Below are 18,950 nucleotides of genomic sequence, written 5' to 3'. Positions count from 1 at the left end.
TTGAAAGGCTGGTGCTGCAATTGCAGGTGGAGCCTGAAAAATAGCCACAGGCTAGATCTTTAAAAAGTCTAAAGGACAATGTTGAAAACATTGAAAAGCAACAGCTTGGCAAATACACTGTCTAGAATCTCTGTTATAACTGGGTGAAAGAATAGCATCAATAAGTCCCCTTCAGACACTCAGGTTACCCCAATACGTGTAGCAGTGCACAGCATCAGCATGCCAATATAGGGGTCCCAATCAGAGAAAGGTTCTGACACACATAGTAACATTGCAGGTGCATTAATGAGCATAGAGAAACCTGCTGCCTCTCCCACCTTACTCCTAGAGCCCCTTTTCTGTACAGATCTAAAGAAAAAGTCAAATGCAGAAATACCTCATTATCTTCTATTAATTTATAAGGCAACAGCAGTCTTTTCCCAGGAAAAGCATTTCTCTGGATGGACTCCTCAACTTAAGGAGCAGGATTGATAACTGGCCAGGAAAAGGCATAGACTTGTTTGTGTGCCTTTACCTGCAGCTTGAGCTGCAAAAACTAGCAGACACAGGAAGATAAATATTATAATCTGCTAATTGCTGATGTATCAAATTGCTGTTAGAGGCACAGTTTCAGGGGCCAGTCAAAAAGTGAGCAGCCATATCTAGGAAAGACATTGGGAAGGGAAGAGCTGGGACACTACATCTTCCGCACTCATTCAGACTTGATACTGAAACTCCTTTTCACCTCTGTGGCTATTCTGCGTAGTAAGGCATTCATGTCTTGACCATCGGACAAGTGTGCCTCAGTTCCATCAGCACCTTGAGTGCATGTGTTCTACAGGAGGGACCGGAAAGAAAACATTCTCACAAGAGAAATATGGGCTGCTTCCTTGTATAGCTTCACAACTCTGGTGTAGGGGTGTCAGGCAGGCAGGGGGAGAAGGCAGCTTCTGCTTGGAGATGGTCCCGGTTTTGGGCCTTTCAGGAGGCCTCAGGTTGGCTCAGGGGGAGGGGGCTAAGTTACCCTGGTCTTCCTCCCTGGCTTAGCCCTTGAGACTGAGTCCTAGGCAGGCACTGTTGGAGACACAGCCTTCTGCCTCTCCAGTCCTGGCTTTCTGCCCTCATCATCGGCCCCCTGTCAGTTATATAGGCTGCTTCTTCCTCCAGCCCCACCCCTTCCTTACTGGGAAGGGCATAAAAGGGACCCTGCCCAGGGCCTCTCTTCCAGGTGTTACATCCCTTGTCTCTCCCTCCTCCCTGACCTCTTACTAGGTCAGGTCCTTCAAGCCTCCCCCTTTCTCCCCAACACCAGGTACTCCAATCAGGGAGATGTGCCCTGTCAGCAGGCCTCTCCCCACAAGCTGGGGATGTGGGAGGCTGTTGGGCAGACTTGCCTGAGCCAGGCTCTCCCTCTTGCCTGGCCAAGCTGCCCTCCCCTTGTGTCTTCTTGGCCCCCTTGCAAGGTAAATCTGGGTCTGGCGGGGAGGAGGGCACCCTGACATCTGGTAAACAAGCATTCACAGCAATGACAAATTGTAGACATGAAGAACTTTGTGCCGCCCAGTGATGCTTCAAGGGTGGTGATGACATCAGGGTGATTGAAGCAAATGTACTGTGTGGCTCATACCTCAGAAGCCCACCAGGAAGATCAAGTTCACTGAAGTGAGATGCTTAAGGATCTTTGACTGCAGTGATGACCTACAGGGCTGGAGAAGTTATGGATGTAATTGTAGGCTGGATTTGTAACACAAGCTTGCCGTGATTTCTGCACTTCCACAAAGCAATGGTCCTGCTATTTTAGTTTCAGATCTGCTTCCAAAACAGCCCTGTGGAATAGATTATTACTGTTCCCATGTTTCCTGAAGCCAGTGAGTTCATGGCTAAGCAAGGATACACATACAACATGCTGCTAGCCTCAGCTGAAAGTTCAGCCAGTCTAGAGTGGCTTCATGAGAGGTACACAGTGGTGTTAAGCCAGGACACTGTCACTCCAAGAGGTGGAGTGTCTGTGTCCTTGCTATTCAGGACAGAAGTAGCAATATCTTTACCCTGATAATTGGGCAAAGGGTGCTTTTTCAAGTAGTGCTCCTCTTATATTTAGTAGGGGGAGAATAACTGTCCCTCTTCACCCCAGCACAGTGTCTTTTCTAGTGGCTGTTGGCTGGGGTTCTTCTGCATCTCTTTTTTGATTGTGAGCCTTTTTGGGGAGAGGAGTCTTTATTTGATTTTTGTCTGTAAACTGTTTTGTGAACTTTTTTTTCTCCCTTATTCTTGGAACTTGAAAAGTTTATAAATGGTTGACATCAGTAAAAACACAACATTCTTGGCCTTGACCACATTATTATTAATTTTTAATAATAATAATAATTATTATTTTTGTTGAAAAGCAGTATACAAATATTCTCGTTCTTATTAATAAATTGATACCAGCTCAGCTCTAGAAAACAATGTAGCTTGGAGCAGCAAGAATCCTGTGAAGATATCTCTGTGATACCCAGGACCTTGGCAGACTAGCATAGGCTGAGATGTTGTAGTAGTAGTAGTTGTAGTAGTATATCTACATTTAATATAACCCATTTAACCCGGAACTGTCTCTTCCAATTGACAGCAGCACTGCAGGACTCAGGTAGAGGTTGTCATTCCCAGCCCCACCACCTGAGTTTGTCTTTTGAGATGCCGGGGGGACAACGGACAGACATGTGTGACCTTCTGTATGAAGAGCATGTGCTCCATTGTGGAGCTATACTTCTACCACTGAAACTGCAGGTCATGTAGCAGGAAACCAAGCAAGACTACTTGACTACGATTTTGGCTCAAATCAGAGAATGAACAGAGATTTCCAGTGGAACCAGAGGCTCTCCGTTCTTGTGCTGCTACATTTAGATGCTACCATAACCCAAAGTAAGATGGTACTTGTAAGTTCCATTTGCTTCAGTGGAAACATCTGTGAGAAAGAAGATCAGAAGCTTCGGCACCAATGAGCTATGTAGCTGCAACAGCTGCTCTGAAAAAGGATTTCTAAACCACCTCTGCTTCCTTGACATATATTTTCCCTGAAGGAGGCAGCAGTTCCTGGTGCGAGGGAGGACAAGCTCCTTTAAATGAGCAAAGGATGCCACTTTGCGACTGGCTGCTGGATGGAATGCATCATGCGATCCCAGTGATCATTCCTATCATTGGGTCCCCTTTTCCCCAGCACAGCCTGCCCAACAAGCTGCCTGCCCCTAGAGTCAGTCTCGTAAATGGAGATGAGAACAGCGTAGTCCCATACTATGGATTCAGGAAGATGGAACAAGAACGTCTCGTTGAAAACAGTGCTGGCCGCCAGAGTCTTGGGCTTGGATTTCTGGTGCTTCTGCTTGAGGAGGTTGCAAAACACATCAATCCTTGCAAATATACCTGGAGTGGAGAGAGGGTCAGGAGAGGTGCAGCAGGAATCTCTGAAACACCTGGAAGGACTACCCTCAAAATTGGGGAGAGGTTTTAATAATAACAACTGTCCCTATGTGATTCATTAATTTTGACTGAGGACACGGAGGACGGATTTGATCACAACTTAAAGCAAAATAAAACACGCCTTCTACAGCTGTGATGGGGAGAATGACGTATCCCCCAATGGTGAAAGAGTATGAGGGGTAAAAGTACTGATAATCAAGCACTGTGATGGCATAATGTGGGAAGGGTTCACTGGCACTAAGCAAAAATGAGTCACTGGCTCCAGAGCATAAGAACATAAGAACATAAGAACAGCCCCACTGGATCAGGCCATAGGCCCATCTAGTCCAGCTTCCTGTATCTCACAGCGGCCCACCAAATGCCCCAGGGAGCACACCAGATAACAAGAGACCTCATCCTGGTGCCCTCCCTTGCATCTGGCATTCGAGCAGGCTGGGTGTGAGCGCTAGTTGCAAGTTGATTTGCAAGAACGTAATAAATAGCAGGGCATAGAGCATCTAAGGGCTCCAAAGATCTTAAGGGAATTACATGGAAGATAATAACAGTAACACAAAGATGAATCTTGGCTTTCAAATACAGCAAAAAGCAAGTTGGTAGCCCTCATGAACATGGAGTAAAGCATGGAAGGATGTGGGCTTTATACCTGCCAAACTGGGCTTCTGATCATCAGTGGGAAGAGATCCAGGTCTCTTTTCCCCACTGCTGTTATTTGTTGCTGTTCTCCTCCCATTGCTACTTCCCTCCAATCTTGGTATTCAAGCACTACTGTCCATTCCGTGCTATGGCACATTTTACTCTTTTCAATTGGACCTTCAGGCTTTTTAAATTTTTATTTTTTTAATGCTGCTTTTTTATTACAGCAAGAAGCTGCTGCAAAAGAGAGGAGGATTTAACATACTGGGCTTGGATATCAGAACTCTCCTCCCTGGATATATGGGGAGAATAACCATTTAATAAGCACCCACCCACCCCCTGCAAAAGTTTGCAGAACTTCAAGCTGACTGGTGATGGTGGAGAGTGTGCATCTGGGTCCATTTGTATTATGGCAGTGACAGGTATAGCAATTCCTGCTGTATTGTTTTATAATGAGCTGTATAGGGGATATACTGTGTAAAGCATGTGATTGACCTTTGTACTTTTGTTTTCCCCCCTCAATGGAAGCCTTGGTGATCCCAATGGAAGCTTTCTCCTGGAGCAAACAGCAGTTATGGGCAGGGGGAGATCTAGATCAGGACCCTGGCAAGGCCAAAGGGTTAATGCTGCATCTCCCCACAGCATGGTCCTGATGTGGATTCCCTCACAGGTGCTATGTAGGGGCAAAATCAACCACACAAAGGGCCAGTCACATTCTTGAAGTATTTTATAGTTTGACAAGCAGCCTGATCCTAATCAAGTTTCCAGCTATGTTGCAGCTGTGCCAACAGGGCACACACTGCATTCTGGGGTCGGGGAGGTAGACACAGAGGCCTCCTTAAAGTACGGGGAATGTTTGCTCCCTTACCTTTGGGCTAAAATTCAGGCTTGCAGCCAGAGGGATAATAAGTAGAGGTGTTTGCTTCTGGTGAGTAAGTTAGAATTACAGCTGAGTCTTACTGAAAACAGTGGGCTTAATTCTGAGTAACGTAAATAACACTATTTTCAAACTCTTCTACTTATAATTTGGGGAAGAAAGGAGTACCCAACTATTAAGCAAGAACAAGAAATCAGACATACGTTTCTCTGGGTCACTGCACAAGGAGGCAGTTTTAACTTTCAGCAGCCCAACTTCTATCCTCTGAGAGATGGGGAGACACTTCAGTGACACGAGGACTTCTCCAACCGCATCCTGTGAAGGTCGTCATGATGTAAATACCTGTGCAGATGAACTATTGCAGCTTGTGCCTTCCTTGTTCCTTGTGACCAGTGGTTTCCAAGCTTCCTCCCTTCAGGGAACACTTCCCACCTTGACTCATCTGCTGACAGACCCTGTGCATCGCCCATGAAATTCTTACTTATTTCTGTGGTCAGCTTTCCTTAGGAATCTGGCCAGGCTTGGTGGTCCTTGCATGAACTGACAGCTTGCCCAAGAACACTGCCCAGTGGCTGTACTCGTTTTCTGTACCACAGTTTTTCTTTTATTTCAGAGTTTTATTCCAAGAGTGTTTGCCTCGAATATTCAATTCCCTAGATTCACACACAATCCAGCTGTCCTCCTGTATCCTATGTTTTTTGGGACCTGGCCTCTATTTTGTCCCTATTTTTCCTTCTGGAATGCACTAGCTTCTTTTCCAACTTTCCCACATAACTGCCTATCCAAATAATAAATGTTCCCTTAGGTGTTTATATTGTAGATATTCTCTAATAAGTACAACGGAAGCTGTGTGAGATTAAACATCCTGTTAAAACTCTTAAACCTCTAAGAGTCTGAAAAGTGTGTGTATGTGTGTTTGTGCATTCAGAAAGAGAGAGAGAGAGAGAGTTCTACTTTAAGTTTTTCTTTCCATGGGTTGGCAAGGGAGGCAGAGGAATCGAATTAATAATGCCATACTTGCCTATTGAGGCAGCCCCAAACAAGGGGCACCTACCTCAGGCACTATGCCGAGGGGGTACATGATTGCCCCTCAGGCTCCACCCTAGTTCCAGAGGAGGCACTGGTGGCTTGATTCTGTTTTCTTCTTCAAAGGGGAGCCTCCACAGGAGAAGGAACAGGGAACACAAAGCCGCTGCAGGGAGCCCTGCCTTCTCTGGAAAGAACCCGGAAGTGACATCACAATGTTACATGATGTCATGATATAATTGCCCCGGATGCCAGGGAAGTGTGTTACACCTCTGTAGTGTGTGTGTGTTTTAATGGAGAAATAGTTACGATCAGTTTACCAATGCATCTGATTCAGAAGCTGGTGAGAGATAGGCTATTATTGCAAGTATGCGAGGAGCTGGTGGGGGAGATAGTCCAACGGCATGCAATGGGATGTGGGGTGCTGTTTGAGCATTACCATTTGCATGAGAATAAGAGTATTACAAGTCCTCACCTATGCCTCCTTGTCTTCGTCCGCATGATGTGGGAGGGCATGTATTCAGCATTATGAAATTTCCTCCCACTCCCGTTCAGGATATTTTAATACTCCTGAAAAACGCACAGGATCAGTTATGCCTGTGGGTGCCAAACGTGTAAAGGCCTTAGCAAGTGTGCTTCATCTGCTAGGATTCCAAAGTGGCAGTCAAAATATGTTATTCTTCATGCCCAGTATGTATTGTACACAGTTGTGTTTATACCTTTGCTGAATGCAAACACAGTAATTTTAGCGTGCACTGCAGGGGCAGGCTCCTCTCTTCCCTTGCCTTATGAGACACCCTGCTTCAGGCATGTGTTGAGCCTGGCCAGAGACTGCATGTAAGCCTGTAAATAAACCAGTTAAATTTCCAACACTTGGAAATTTAACTGGTTTATCCAACACTTGGAAATTTAACTGGCACCTGCTCCTCAGGAGTGCACTCTGCATCCTGTGACAGGGCAGTCCTGGAGGTCTCCTCTGGGTAAAGGAACATGTGTTCCTTTGCCTGGGGCAAGTTATTGCTGCCCTGCTGGATCCATTCAGACCTGCACTAGTAATTTTGCTGGCTCAAGTCTGGGTGGACCTGGGAAGGTGGATCAAGGCCAGGAAAGGGGATAGGATATAGATGAAGCCACTGCCCTCTCCCCAGTCTTGATCCTCCCTGCCCCAGTCTCCACCCTATTCCTCTCCCTTCTTGTCTGTTCCAGCCATCCTTCATCCCCTGCCAGCCCCCCATGCTGAATCACCAGCGCTGGGGGTTGTTGGTGGGCCGTTGGCACACAGCTATTCATTGTTTACAGTGGCAGTTCAGCTGTGCTGTATGGCATGTTGCCATTTGCAACAACCATAAAGGACCTTGTGCTGCAAGAATGCTAATTTGTCATTTAAACCACACAAGAGCAGTACAAGCATCCAGCCACAGGCAAGCAGCAACTTTGACAATCTCGGAATGTACCAATCTGGTCTTAGTAATTGTGAGAACTCTCCAAGTTAAAAATCTGGCAGAAAAAATGCTTGTAAACACATGATCTTGTTAACTTGTTCAAAAATCACACTGTTTCTACCTTTGTTGCCTTCTGCAGTTCTTCACAGAATTCCAGGCTCTGGGAAGTCTTTAGTGCATTCAAAGCTATCCTCACTTCTCCCAGAGGAATGTGACGGGAATATTTATCAAAGTGTTTAACCTATGGAATAATGAGACATAAGTCTGTACTGATATAGAGAGCTTGTCCTACATGTTCCATTGCGTCACATGCCCTGTGTCAGTAATCCAGGCAATAGCCCTGTATGATAGGCCAGTATGATTATTGGTCCCTACAGATGTGACTTCACAGGTAAGGATCTCCACATATTTAACACTGAGAATTTCCACATGGTCTGAACCACATAACAAGAATCCTGTTGGATCAGGCCAAAGAGTCATGTCTTTGTTTCCCCCCCCGGGGGGGCACCAGTCATTGATGTGGCTTCCGACTTTGAAAAGCCCACAAGCAGGGGACAAAGGCATCTCCCTCTCCCATGACAGGACAGGACGCTTGAAAACACCCTCTCCACTCAGCATTTCCTGCAGAAGATGTAAAACCAAAGGCTAATCCAGAATAAACTAGTCAGTGCAATTCTCTCTGAATGTTAATATTGAAACTCAAGCTGAATTCTAACCGTCATGCTTATCATAGACTGCTTCGGACACATTTTCCGGTGCTATGGCGCATCAAAAGACCCCAGATGTCGTTTCTTAGTTCAGACTTGTATGAGTATGTCTGTGCAAGCCTTTATTCACATGGTCTCTATCTGGATGCATTCCACATAGTTTGTACAGTGTTCACTTCAACCTGTGTCCTTTCATCATAAGCATTTGGACGGCAGGGGGTAGATAGGTGGGGGTACATGAAGTGAGTACCTCACTAAATGGATTTTAGCTTTCGTGTGATGTATCATATGCTTGTGCACTATGCACCAGAAAATTCTCTCCCTTTTATGTTGGGGGTGGTGATGGTGGCTGTTACACCACACTTGCCGTGCAATTCCACACTCGTGTACTTAGAAGTAAGTTCCACTATCTTCAGTGGCGCTTACTCCCTAGCAATGTGTTTAGGATTTCAGCCATTCACCACCTCACTGGTTCCAAACACCTCAGAAATAGGGGTTTCCCACAGGCACCCTGAAATGTATATGAAGTGGGCACAGCTGTCTGTGCAGAACACAGGGTTATCTTAAGAAAAAAAATGAACCAACCCAGAAATCAAAAACAAGGAAAAGATAGCCCGGTGTCCTGAAAAGAGAAAGCATATACTGGCTGGAGATGCACAAAGAACAGTAAGCCAGCCAGTGTCAAGCCAAACGGAAAACAATGGGAAGAAGGGCAACTGAGTGCTGTACTGGTACAAAGGCTGTAGATTCATATGAGAGAAATGTACTTACCTCACATCTCCACCGGATGGAGCCATTGCTCCATGTGCAGCTGATCGATCAGCAAGTCAAATGGGCCTGTGTGGCTGGTTACTTCCAGTCTCGTGATGCCATGAGCAGGATGGACACTGTCTTTTCGTAACAGACTGTGCAATCTTAAGCCACATTTTTCTTATGCACATGGCTCTCCCTTTTCCACCTCCAACTTACCAAATATCTGTACTTCTCTTTGAGAACCCTGGTGTAGAAGTTCCTCAAACATTAAATCCCAGGAGAAACTTCATCTGAGGCCTGCATCTGTTGTCATTAACAGCCATGCAGTGGCAGCCATGTAGTTAACAGTCATGCAGTCATGGTCACAAGCGTGTGCATGCATGCACATGTTTAACAAGTCTCAGAAGCTGTGAGCTCAGAGCCCCCATCCTTAGCAGAGCCACATTAGGTTCATTTAGCATCTCCAACTAGCCCCAGAGGCCTTGGCCTCTTCCTTTTTCCATTTCTCTTGTCCACCCCTCCTCTTTGCTTCTTGCAGTAGCAGGTGACCATCTAGCTCTGATTGCTGTGTTGCCTTATGACACTGTGTGTAAACAGTGAGGACCTCGGGGGCAACTGAGGGCCATATCCGATCCAATTTCCAGTGCTGGCACAGCCGTGCCAATGAGGCATGCACTGCATCCTACAGTAGGGTAACAGTCATGTGGGCCTCCTCTAGGTAAGGGAACATTTGTTCCCTTTCCCCAGGGTTGCATTGCGGTTGCACCGGCACTGGAAAGTTGGATAGGATTGGGAACTGAATCATCCCACAATCTCACAAAGCAACACTGCTTTAGAGAGAGTGGAAGGCCTTCTTGCCCCTGGGGTCCAGACCAGGGATGGGAACTCGAGTCAGGTGGCTTGAGACCAAGTCGCAAAAACACATGTTTTTGCTGGTTTGTGTACACTGGAGTCAGATGTGCCAATGACTCCAGCACTGACTCAAGTCTAAGGCCACTGACTTGGAAATGAGTCTCCACGTATGCAGACTTAAGTCTGTCTGGGTGTGCTTGCTTACTTTTCTGCAATGTGAAAGACCTCGTGCGGCCATCATTTAGACCAGCCATTTTCAACCACTGTGCCATGGCACACTGGTGTGCCGCGAATTGTCTACAGGTGCGCCGCGAGAGTTTTGGGGAGGGTCATTTTTAATAGGGCCACTGGGGATGTGAGCTCCCCACCAACAACATGGTGTGCATTGTCAATTGTCAAAAAACTGATGGTGTGCCTTGACAATTTTTGTACTTTGTCCGTGAGACAAAAAAGATTGAAAATCACTGATTTAGACTGACTGAGCAGCAGAGAAGTCTCATCCAGGAGGCAGGGGAGGGCTAATGTTTTGGGTTTGTGTCAAGTGGGGGGGGAGGCAGGAGTGGGCTCTCTTGTATGTGTCTGAAGGAACCAGTGATCATTGGATGAAGGCTTTTTCCGTGGAAGAGTGAGGGGACAAGACAGGGGGGAGGTGATTCCTAGCCATCAAAGAGAAACTCATGACATGGCTCCAGTAGACTCATTGAATGACTGGCAGCAATGGGACTACTTCTGAGTAGAGCTGCAAAGTTTTGGGTCATACTGGTAAGCCTCCCAGCTGCTGTGTGACTCTCCTCTCTTTTGTTGCTTCTGTTCCCACTCTCACACACTTTGTCCCACCCCCTCCCGCCTTGTTTACAGATGGGATGGGGGCATTGGGGAGTATTTAACGAGAACAAACTCTCTCTCTCTCTCTCTCTCTCTCTCTCTCTCTCTGTCACACACACACCACTCTGGCAGCAGCTCCGTTTTTTCCTTGGAGCTGCGGCTGACATTTTTATGGAAAAGACTCAGGATTCGAGTCTATTAGAGTTCCCAAAACACCCTGGGTGACTCGGAAAGTCAGCCTGTTAAAAACTAGGGGGCGGAGACTTATGACTCAATTCAAGTCAAGCTGAGCTGGATTTGCCCATCTCTGATCCAGCCTAGGCTCTGTCTCTGCAAATCCAGGGTCCTGATCCCATGATTGCCAAGATAGTGAGGAATGCAGGAGCAGTGGGTGCCACTGACAGGAGACAATTGGTTGGTGTGTGGTAGGATTGCTGACCACCTCTTGTACTTGCCGGCTTACTCCTGAACATGCTCCTTAGGCTATTGCTTTCCAGGCCAAGCTTAATCCGATTTGGGGGCCCAGGTGGGAGAAAAACTTAAAATAATGGCAGGAGGGATTTACAGGGGACCTCCACACTTCCTGCTCCACCCTCCTCATTTAGTCTGCTGTGCAGTTTTCCTCTGCCTGCATTATTGTTATGAAGGGAAAAAAGGATGGGGGATCCCTGCCTTTTTCTTGTAGCCTGGTAGTCAGAAAGATATGGGAAGGAGGAAGGGGTCTTGGGTAGTATATTTTTATGGGCCATAGAAGAATGGCATTCTTCAAGGGCCTAAGCCAGTTGGTGTCAACCACATTGCACCAGTGTTTGGCCCACAATGGCCTCTGCTTGCCTGGCAGATAGGGGTAACCAGACGGTACATAAGGAAATCACAGCCTCCCTCACAACCTTCTAAGAGTCAGTGGCAGGAGATTCTCCCATGTCATTTGCCTGGTTTTGGAGTGGCACTGTTTTAGTGCTGCTAAAGCATTGAATCAGGATACGGAGAGCTCCCATGCAACATTCCCTTTTCATCATTTTGTAAAATTATAAGAGGCTTTACCAACAAGATCACTCAGTCACCACTTTCACCATGTTCTGAAAAACCAGGCAGGGATCACCCCCACCCTTACCTCTAGCTTGAGGCTGCTCTTGGCCAGTTCGGTCTCCTGCAGGGTGCAAACAAACTGATCCCCAAAGGTGGGGCTGCTGCAGTTCTTCACCACCTGGGTCTGCCATTCATGGGCAACATGCTGGAGATCAGGGGTCTGGGAGGACACACAGCTCAGTAGCTTGGCCTGAATAAAAGTCTTGGTGCAACCTTGGCTGGAAAGGCCCAGGGCTTCTGTGACTGTCAAGTGCAACTCAAGGCGCTTTCTGTTGTAGAGAAGCGAGAACCTCAGCTTGCCCTGGGATCGGTCAGGAGCAGCCATGTCACTGCCCAAGTGGCCCACAGCATTGCTGCTGGTTGAGGGTGGTGAAAAGTAGACTCCAAGTTTCTTAAGCTCCCTTTGAACTCTTTGAACCTGAGGAAAATAAGAGAGAAGTGCTCATGAACTGAGTTGCCACCAAAAAACATTGCAAACAAAATGTTGCAGAATTGTATGTCTGCATACAACTTGTTGAGCATATTCCACAGGGGGACAGCCACTCATCATACATCTATAGGCACGCTGGGATTAGTATGCTTGCCTTAATGGCATGATAGGGTTGTTGAGCAATATCAAGACGAGATGTCACTGATCTTTTCCCCTTGAATCCGTTCTCTTGTCTTATTCCGTTCCAGTTTTCACTGGAATGTTTTCTTTCTGCAAGGACAAAAATATCTTGTGTACACAACTTCAGAAACAAAAATCATCCATAAACGTGAAGGGAGGAGTTAATATTTTCAGATATTGTTTTCTTGATGAGTTGGAGAATCAAGTATGTGCCTTTCAATACAGATTCACTTCTATAATCAGAGCTGGTGTGTTTGTGGCCCAGGGCTCCAACTGCTGGAGACCATGTGGGGAGTCTTGGAAAATGCTGTTTTAAAATAAAGCCTTGCTTGGACATCCTCTAATCAGCTGAATGAAGAGAGCTAGATAAAATGATGACAGTTGGAAAGAGGAAACCCTTTCCAACTGCGTAGAATGGTGAAATTTGTTTCCCTTTAAGTGGCACCTGGTTGGAGGGTTTCCTAAGGGTATTCTCACAAGAAATGGGAAGAGCATAATCTCAACATCATCTGATCGTTAATGGGTGAACTAATGCAAATCCCACATTGACTAGAACAATATTCACAGGGCAGTAACAGAATACCTCTATTATCAGAGTCAGCCCTGTCATTCACAGCAGGGTGCAGTGCCCTGCCTGACAGCACAATCTTAAGCAGGTCTACTCAAAAGTAAGTCCTGTTCAATGGGGCTTGCTCCCAGGAAAGTGTGCATAGGATTGTAGCCCGAGGCAACAATTTTTAGGATGCCATGATAGGGCAGTACATAGCCAATTACTTCATTATTATATTTTACCCCCAGATGGGGGATACTTACCATCCACTGATGTTCTTTGCAAAATTATAAACTATTGAGTTCTTACTACCCAGGCTGGAGTGCTCCTGAGTGCTCCGAGAACCAAGGCAGGAAGCAGCTTGGGAGACTCTGTTCAAGTCCCAGCTTAATCAGCTTTGGCTCTTTGAGATATGCAGGGCAATACCTGCAGAATTGGGCTTAGTTGATATTAATGAAAAGGAACCCATGCTCACCTATGATGGTCATTAAAACTTACCTTTCCCAAATGTACTGGCTTTCTGACATTCACACAGTTGACAGGTCAAAATGATTAATGCCACCAACAGCAGGAAAACAGACAGTGCCAACATCCCATATTTCCAGATGTCAGAAACAGGCAGAGGATGACCTTGGATGAAAAGCAGGCCGGATATCCCTTGGGTCATGTCCTATTTCCTGTTGGAAACAGAAAGGTAGTGGCATCAATGCTTTGAGTAGCAGCCGTGCCCGGATTCTTTGCATGTACTGTGTGTGAGATCTGTACAAAGGAATGAAACTGGGTAAATGCTCTGCACAGAATATCCATGTGTTTTCTGTGCAACTCCACCACCACCAATATTCTGCGCCACAACTGAGATTCCTCCCCCCCCCCTTTTTAACCAGGTGGTCATGCCTTGTTTGTTCCCATTGTGGGCTATCACATGAGCAAATAAAGAAAGCACAAACAACAGGATCAGTGGAAAGGGAAAATGATGTTGCCAGTTGCTAAGGGAATGGCCACCTGGGTTTTGTATTTTTTTACACTGAGACAGAGGAATCGCAGACATGACCCATTTTTGCCCAGCTCATAGGTGTACATATTTGGTCCCTGTTTTGTATACACAACATTGGGCAGAAATGACCTAATTCAGGGGCCCCAAATTCCCAGAAGTTGCATGGGTTCGTTGCCCAGAGGCAGGCAATCTCAAAGGATTTCAAAGATGAGGATGTGACACTGCATGCTGCACTGTCCCTTCTTGTTGCAAGCATTCCTTGTCTCTGTTCTGACCATCCTCCAAGGACCCACATTAGTTTCTTAACAAATTAACAATACAGGCATCAGACAGGACCGTTGCTGGGCATCCCTCCACAGGTGTCTCAAGCATGGAGCACGCTACAAGCATCCCACCCACCTCTTTATACCCACATCTCACTGTTGACTTAATTGCACCTACCTTTTCAGATGTTTGCTTGAAAAACGAGAACTCATGGGAACTCCCAGCAAAAAAAAAAAAAAAAAAAAAAAGCAGTGCAGAACTCTGAATGCAGTAAGGACTGGCCGCACGCTGCACCAGAAAAACAAGTTCTGCCTCATACAGCAAGAAAGTAGAGATCAAACTACCGTGGATCTAGTTTGCAGGGCTGGATAAATAGATCTTTATCTACTTTTCCTTCAGCCGAAAGCATATGTCCAGGTGCTTCAAAGTGCCTAGCAGTGACTTTGGATCAACATCTCAGGCTACTTGCAGATAATTTCCCACAAGAAATACTAGCCACAAAGCGTTTTTGCCCTGATTTTATACAGTCTCAAAGGGGTAGCGACTTGACCAACACGGAAACAACATCCTAGGGCCCCTGTGTAGCTATTGTGCATTGTAGCCAGTGTGTTCAGTCACCATGAAACCTGCACAGTTAATCATCATGTTTATGGCAAGGACAGCTAACCGGGGCTGATTATGTGTTTCCTGAAGCTAACAGATGAGCCAGCATTCTGATTAGAATTCAGGATCTTTCAAAATCAAGGCCATATCCCAGATTCTTCCTCCTGCAGCAGAAGGCTCTGTAGGACATTGTCAGTGCCACTGGCTGTCCTGAAAGACTACAACTGCACAGACATGCACTCTTTCAATTGTAGCAAAATACGGCAAGTTGTTGCAAACCCATGACTTCAAAATGGCAGGAGCTGGAATAATATACCTATTGCACCCTTTTAGCCCAATATTTTTTTCAAGCCAGGCTCCAGTACAAATTTAAGTAAGTTATATTGATTTAAATATATGTTTTGCTTAGTCCAGTAAGTTAATTTTATGTACATGCACATACTGGTAGCCTGCAATGAATTCTGCAACAATGCAATTTAATGTGGTGGGTACCATAGGACACCACAGTTTCCAGTGACATGCCCATTAGAAGGTGAAGTAGCATTACATAGACAGCTTGGCACAGGAGCAAAGGAAAGCTTGGCAGAGATAATGGAACAATAGATGTAAACTGCAAACAGAGCTGATGGCGATTTCTTGGTGCTTTTTTAGCATTACCGTAGGCAAAGGAAAGGTATTCCCACATGAACCAGTTTGCTTCCAAGGTACAGAAACTCCAGGTTCCACTGCAATATCAAAAGATACTGCAGGACACTGTCAGTGCCAGCAGCCAGGACCCACATACTGCTTCCAGTGTGTTGGCAACCTTTGAACTTTCCCATTTGAACCAGACAATTTCCAAGTCTGTGTCGTTAACCCAGCTTTGAGTGCCCAATGCTGGGCTTGCACAGCTGATCAGGAGTGAGGTATACATTTACAATGCTAATTGTCCTTTAAAAACACAAATGTTTGTCTAAAATTTGGATTTGGAACATCATAATGAGACTACATGCAGAAACGTTGTATTTTATAAATGAACCTGTAGGGAACATACAGATTTCTAACGTTTATGTCTACTGCAGTACAGCTGGGGCCTTGGTATCAGCAAGGGATCCGTTCTTGGTCCCCATGAGGATACCAAAAACTTCGAATAAGCAAATCCTTGGTTGGGGGCCCTTAAAGCCTCCGAAGGCAACTGGAGCTGTGTGTCCATTCAGCTATTTTCAACCTTTTTCATCTCACGGCACACTGACAAGGCACTACAATTGTCAAGGCACACCATCAGTTTTTTAAGGATATATTTTAGCATTTAAAAAACTATTAAGATTGTGTTTAATGTTAAAAAGTTGAAATTTTAAGCATTAGGTTGATGAGTGTTTCAGTTTCAGTCCTCTATTACTTTTGATTTCTGTCAGCAGCTTTTCTTCTACAACCATTAATTCTGCTGATTCGCACACACTCAACACAAACAAATCTCTCACCCGGTCCAAAGAAGATATATCAAGCAATGAGAAATACTTTTCAATGTTTTTACTCAGCAGTGACAAATTTTGTAGAATTAAATCAAGATTTTGTCCAGTCTGCAACTTCAAACATTTAAAATTTGTTTTCTTTTTTTATTCTGGCTCCCCACACTGTTGGTTTTTCCTTAAAAGTGATAACCTCTCTATATTCCTGAAACCAACAAGTTTAAAAAAAAAATCACTTTGGGCCCAAAGAGCGTAACCAAGTAGCAAGCGAAAAGATCCCCCCCTTTCATTTTTTGACAACTCACACTAAAAACTCTCTCCCATTCTCCCAATGTAAGTAACTGCTTCCAAAAAGCCACAAAAGTGCCTCTTTTGGGTTTTTGACTGGTCTGCTTGGCTGCCACTCATGCATTTCTTAACTTGGTTGGTGTGTGTCAGATAGCCCCACCTCTCCCTGTTTGGGTGGGAAACTTAGCACTGCTGGTGTTTCACTTGGGCTTGGAAATAACACAGTGAGGCAAAAAGCCACACAGAAGGTCAGAGAATGTCCCACATAGAAGAGAAACAACATTTAGGTTTTTTGCAAAAGGAAATGCTAGTAATCTCTAAATAGGGAGCCTGGAGGCTGGCAACAATGGGCAGATTTCAGTTAGGAAGGACCCCAAACTCCCATGGCACACCTGCAGACATTCGCGGCACACTACTGCTCTGTGGCATGGCAGTTGAAAATCGCAGCAAACTCGAGCATGTGCTGAGGGGAAAACAAAAAAATCTACTTCCTCGTTAACACAGTGCATTCACAACTGGAATAAGTCTCTACAGTCAGTATTATGCCAATGACGGTACATATATCCAGTGTACCAGCACTCCTACTACTGTTTAGGAGTGGACCTAGTGAAATTATTCCTCTATGATCAATTACAACTGGAGGGGCAGAAGTAGGGCGCAGCCTGCCCATCAGGTGATTCTGCTCCACTAAACCCAAAGCTCTGATGCCCTTAGGCTGTCTGTCTTTCAGAGCATACATGGAACACAAAACAGCTTTTGCCAGAAATTGCAGAGAAGGGAAGGTTTGCTTCTAAGGAAATTGTTCGGGGACAACATTCCCTTCCCATCAGTTCCCACAAATGGTAGCCAACCTGTACCAAAAAGGCAGTGCATGCCCTGGTGCTTATGGCAGCAGAAAGCATTTAAAACATGAAAGGAGACTTTGGGGGAGGCTGTTTGTAGCGATGATGCTTTCCAACCGCAGGGTTCCTGTGAGCTCAGTTATTACTTGGGAGAAGGAAGTCTCATTAAACAACTGGTGCAAATGGGACTACTTCCGAGTAGAGCTGCAAAGGATTGGGTCATACTGGTAAGCCTCCCAGCTGCTGCGCATGACCCTCCTCTCTCTTGCCACTTCGGTCCCCATTCTCACGCAGTCCTTCCTACCCCCTCCTGCTTTGTTTACAGATGGGATGGGGACAGCAGGGGAGTGTTTAAAGATAACGCCAACACATAAACACACCCTGGCAGCAGCTGTTTTTTTCTGTGGAGCTGTGCCTGACACATGTATCTGAAAGACTCGTGACTGGAGTCTTTTTCAGTCACAAAATGGCTCTGGGTGACTCAGGAAGCCTGCAGGTTAAGACTCATTTTCAAGTCAGGTTGCAGGGGGTGGAAACTCATGACTCCACTGGAGTTAAGCCATGCTGGACTTGCCCATTTCTGCTTAACTTTCACTAACATTCACCTAACATTCTGGTTACCAATAAGGCCTATGGTTCCGGTGGAGAAGCTGTGTCGGACGGCTGTATCTTCGCTGCGGTAGAGATATCAACACGGTTAGAAATCAGCTTGGGAGAATGCCAGATGATTAAATTATCCCCTGGAGAATAGAGGAAGACTAAGAGTTTAGCCAGGTGCACCAAAAACGACCACCTAAAGGAGTTTCATTGCTGAAGCGGAGGCTTTATCAGTCGATTCCGGGAGGTGATTCTGGTGGGGGCTGTTCTATTACTCTCGCTGCTGTGTCTGAAGCTGTAATATGCTACAACGCCCGACGCTCCCCATTTCCTTGGATAATTTAGTGTTATAAAAGATTTGAGAATCAGGAGCTTTCCCTACATAGACCTAGAATATCCACAGGATTGGGGTGAGTTTGGTTACTGTTTGGAGGCTACAAGCAACAAAAATACAAAAGGATTTGATTTACCCTGTGAGTCCTGCAGAATTGGACTTTTGCTTGGTCTTTTCAATTTAATTGGTACAGCTGAGATAAGAGTGAAATTACAGCTCTGGGAAAACAGCCAGAAATATTTTACCTTCAGTGGCTATCTTGGTGAAGGCTGTTGAAAGTTTGTTTTGATAATTAATATGAGGAAGACAACTAGAAAAACTTCAGTGGATTTAACACTGGAAAAAATGGCAGACTCTGACATGTTACAGAAGCTTTTGGATAAAATGGAGGAAGTGAGCTACAGGATGGTGAATTTTGAAAAAAAAATGGATGAGAGACTGAAAATAATGGATGAGAGTCTTGTTAGATTAAAAAATGAAATGACAGAAGAAGTGAAAAAGTTGGGGTATTCCCTAAAACAAGCATCTGGAGAAGTTAAACAAATTAGAGGCAACGTAGAAGCTTTGGATAATAAAACAGAAGCTATATCTAGAGAACTGGATAGAGCAGGGGTATCCAAACCTTTTGGCAGGAGGGCCACATCATCTCTCTGACACTGTGTTGGGGGCCAGGAAAAAAAAAGAATTAATTTACATTTCAAATTTGAATAAATTTACATAAAATGAATATATTAGAGATGGAACTTATAAGAATGAATGAAGGTCTTGCAATAGCTCAAGG

General features: G+C 45.4%; 1 protein-coding gene across 1 annotated transcript; it reads right to left on the bottom strand.

Annotated features, from left to right (window-relative positions):
- Positions 1-3,076: 3,076 nt before the first annotated feature.
- LOC136644070 (synaptotagmin-B-like) lies at positions 3,077-13,466 on the bottom strand. Its single transcript, XM_066619579.1, has 6 exons — positions 13,298-13,466; positions 12,224-12,339; positions 11,665-12,057; positions 7,535-7,654; positions 5,149-5,260; positions 3,077-3,378 (listed from the first exon to the last, which is right to left on the bottom strand). The coding sequence occupies exons 1-6, from the start codon at positions 13,464-13,466 to the stop codon at positions 3,077-3,079; spliced, it is 1,212 nt and encodes a 403-aa protein (XP_066475676.1).
- Positions 13,467-18,950: the final 5,484 nt, after the last annotated feature.

Source organism: Tiliqua scincoides, chromosome 1, assembly GCF_035046505.1.
Source record: "Tiliqua scincoides isolate rTilSci1 chromosome 1, rTilSci1.hap2, whole genome shotgun sequence".
NCBI classification, from domain to species: domain Eukaryota; kingdom Metazoa; phylum Chordata; class Lepidosauria; order Squamata; family Scincidae; genus Tiliqua; species Tiliqua scincoides.
The sequence above is the reverse complement of the archived record's forward strand: the minus strand, read 5'-3'. Positions and strand labels throughout refer to the sequence as shown.

What these genes read in the sequence shown, in the direction of transcription:
- LOC136644070 (XM_066619579.1), bottom strand. Translation starts at nt 13,466, where the DNA reads ATGACCCAAGGGATATCCGGCCTGCTTTTCATCCAAGGTCATCCTCTG. An exon ending in AACCCTATCATGCCATTAAG is followed by an intron (nt 12,058 to 12,223) that starts GCAAGCATACTA and finishes TATTTTCCTCAG; the next exon opens with GTTCAAAGAGTTCAAAGGGA. An exon ending in AGAGCAGCCTCAAGCTAGAG is followed by an intron (nt 7,655 to 11,664) that starts GTAAGGGTGGGG and finishes ATTATTCCATAG; the next exon opens with GTTAAACACTTTGATAAATA.